Here is a 2,035-nt window from a genome sequence, read left to right on the forward strand (position 1 = left end):
AGCATGGGTAGTAGAAAGTGAAGAGTGAGCATCCTGATTACCTGTTAAATGCTACACACAGGTTTGTGACAACTTCAAGGATCCCCGAAAGGACAGTCCAACAGGACAGGTAGCGTGTAAACATACCTGTAAAAAGGCCATCTTTCCAAGTCCAGACCTCCCTACAAAGTGGGTACCACCCAAAAACATGGTCAACATCTTCCAAAAGTTTCAATGAACTCCGAAACCATATAAAACTCTTCAATAATTGCAGTGTAATGAAACCCATAGCCCACAGGCGAATTCACTGATATTGACAAAAAAAGTAGTCTTCAGAATTCGGACATTGGCAGTTATGTCCCAATTAATAACACATTCACCAATTGCATGCAACTCACTCCAAGATTTTCTAACCCGCGAAACCCAACCAAACGAGCATGGAAAATTCATAACCGAGTTGACCAATCATAGAAACGAGATTTAAACCCAACACACTTGACCATATCCTCAATGAAAGTCCTTTCTATCTTTTAACTCTAAGAGAAGAGATCCTATATAGTACACCAAAACAGAAAGGTCCAAAAAGATAAACCCAGTACCCTTGACCATGTTCTCAACGAAATTCTATTCTAAATTTTAATTCTATGAGAAGAAGTCCTATAAAACAGAACGGTATGAAATGATGTAAAAAGTAAATATAGAGATGACCTTGCACTCATTTTTTCTCCGAATTGGATCTCAAACTCAATGCAATTGCATCAACCACACCATTAAAACTGTTGAATTCTTTGCCCACGACATCAATTTCAACTCCAAGCCGATGCGCTCCAGATGCCGTAACAGGCCCATGTGCAGCCACCAGAAGCCCAGGATGCCGATCCCTGAACATTTTCCAGTCCATACCTAAGGCATGGAGGCTTTTCAACAGACCCTGAACCTCTGATGTGCTAGTAAACACAATTGCATCAATCCCCTCCGTACAAAGTAGACTCTGTGCACAATCTGGACCGGCCCACCTAGTGACATATGCATTAAGGCGCACCACATCCCAGCCCTTGGCTCGTAGGGCACTTAAAAAATGTGGAACAACTAGAGGCTCGTCTAGACCCAATACAAGGGGCACAGGACATAAAATTTTGCGCCCGTACCCATTTCCCAATTCATTAACTAGAGTCTCAGGGGTGGCTACGGAGGGCACTAACGTTTTCACTCTAGGATTCTCTCTGCATATTCTCAAATCCTTGAGCAATTGGGCATCCCTTCCCAGAGCTCCTATGACAAATGGGTCTCCTTCTGTCGTGAGCAGGGCACCCCTGTCCTCCTCCAGAGCTTGTGAAAGTGCTGCGATTCCTGCACGAGATGTAAATGCAATGGCTGAGTAAAGATCCAATAAAGATTGGGTGTCCTCCCAAATGGTTTCCATCACGTTTTTTCTTGTGTCATCGGTAAATTCCACCACAATAGTTGGACACCAGAGAGCCTCTGCGCCTCGTCGCTGTAGGATGTCGTTCAGTCTATGAGCATAATCTGCGGGTGTTGTCAACGCAATTCTTCTTCGGTTCAATACTTTCTTCTTATTATTAACACCCTCGTTTTTATCTGGGGTTAACCGTCCCGTCATAATCATTGCCCTTGTATTCACAAAAGCTCTGCAACCACAATCTATCGACATAACAGATGAGGGCCAGCAAGATAGAAACATGGTTGCCAACTGGCGTATTCATTAAACTTGAGAGTCTCGTATGGCGATGAAAAGGCCTGCCCTCGCGAGTTATCACCACATTTATTATATGAATTCTATATATTCCACAATTGGGTTGTGACACACGAGAATAAGAGAAACGGAGAGATTTTTAAAAATTTTACAATGCGAGGTTGTTTTAATGAATATGTGGAGAGAAGTTTTCAAGCTTAGTGTAGAAAGAAGAAAGAAATTATTTTAATGTTTAAGATGCTAAAGATAGTTTATGGAACAGATTGCTTTTTCATATGTTTGATGTATTTGGCCTTTCTTTTGTGAAGCTTCAAAATAAATGCTCCCAACGTTTCGACAAAC

The 2,035-nt window shown here is 42.0% G+C and overlaps 1 protein-coding gene across 1 annotated transcript; it reads right to left on the bottom strand.

The window, feature by feature from the left end:
* Nucleotides 1–255: 255 nt before the first annotated feature.
* On the bottom strand, nucleotides 256–1,753 carry LOC149155660 (uncharacterized). Its single transcript, XM_089440960.1, has one exon. The coding sequence runs from the start codon at nucleotides 1,679–1,681 to the stop codon at nucleotides 695–697; it is 987 nt and encodes a 328-aa protein (XP_089297086.1). The 5' UTR covers nucleotides 1,682–1,753; the 3' UTR covers nucleotides 256–694.
* Between the last annotated feature and the right edge of the window lie 282 nt (nucleotides 1,754–2,035).

The sequence above is a fragment of the Pinus tabuliformis genome, chromosome 9 (assembly GCF_031772625.1).
Source record: "Pinus tabuliformis cultivar Carrire ecotype Pingquan chromosome 9, CPIR1, whole genome shotgun sequence".
Classification (NCBI taxonomy): domain Eukaryota; kingdom Viridiplantae; phylum Streptophyta; class Pinopsida; order Pinales; family Pinaceae; genus Pinus; species Pinus tabuliformis.

Bases quoted from the DNA above. Each gene is read 5' to 3' on its own strand.
- LOC149155660 (XM_089440960.1), bottom strand. From the start codon at position 1,681: ATGTTTCTATCTTGCTGGCCCTCATCTGTTATGTCGATAGATTGTGGT.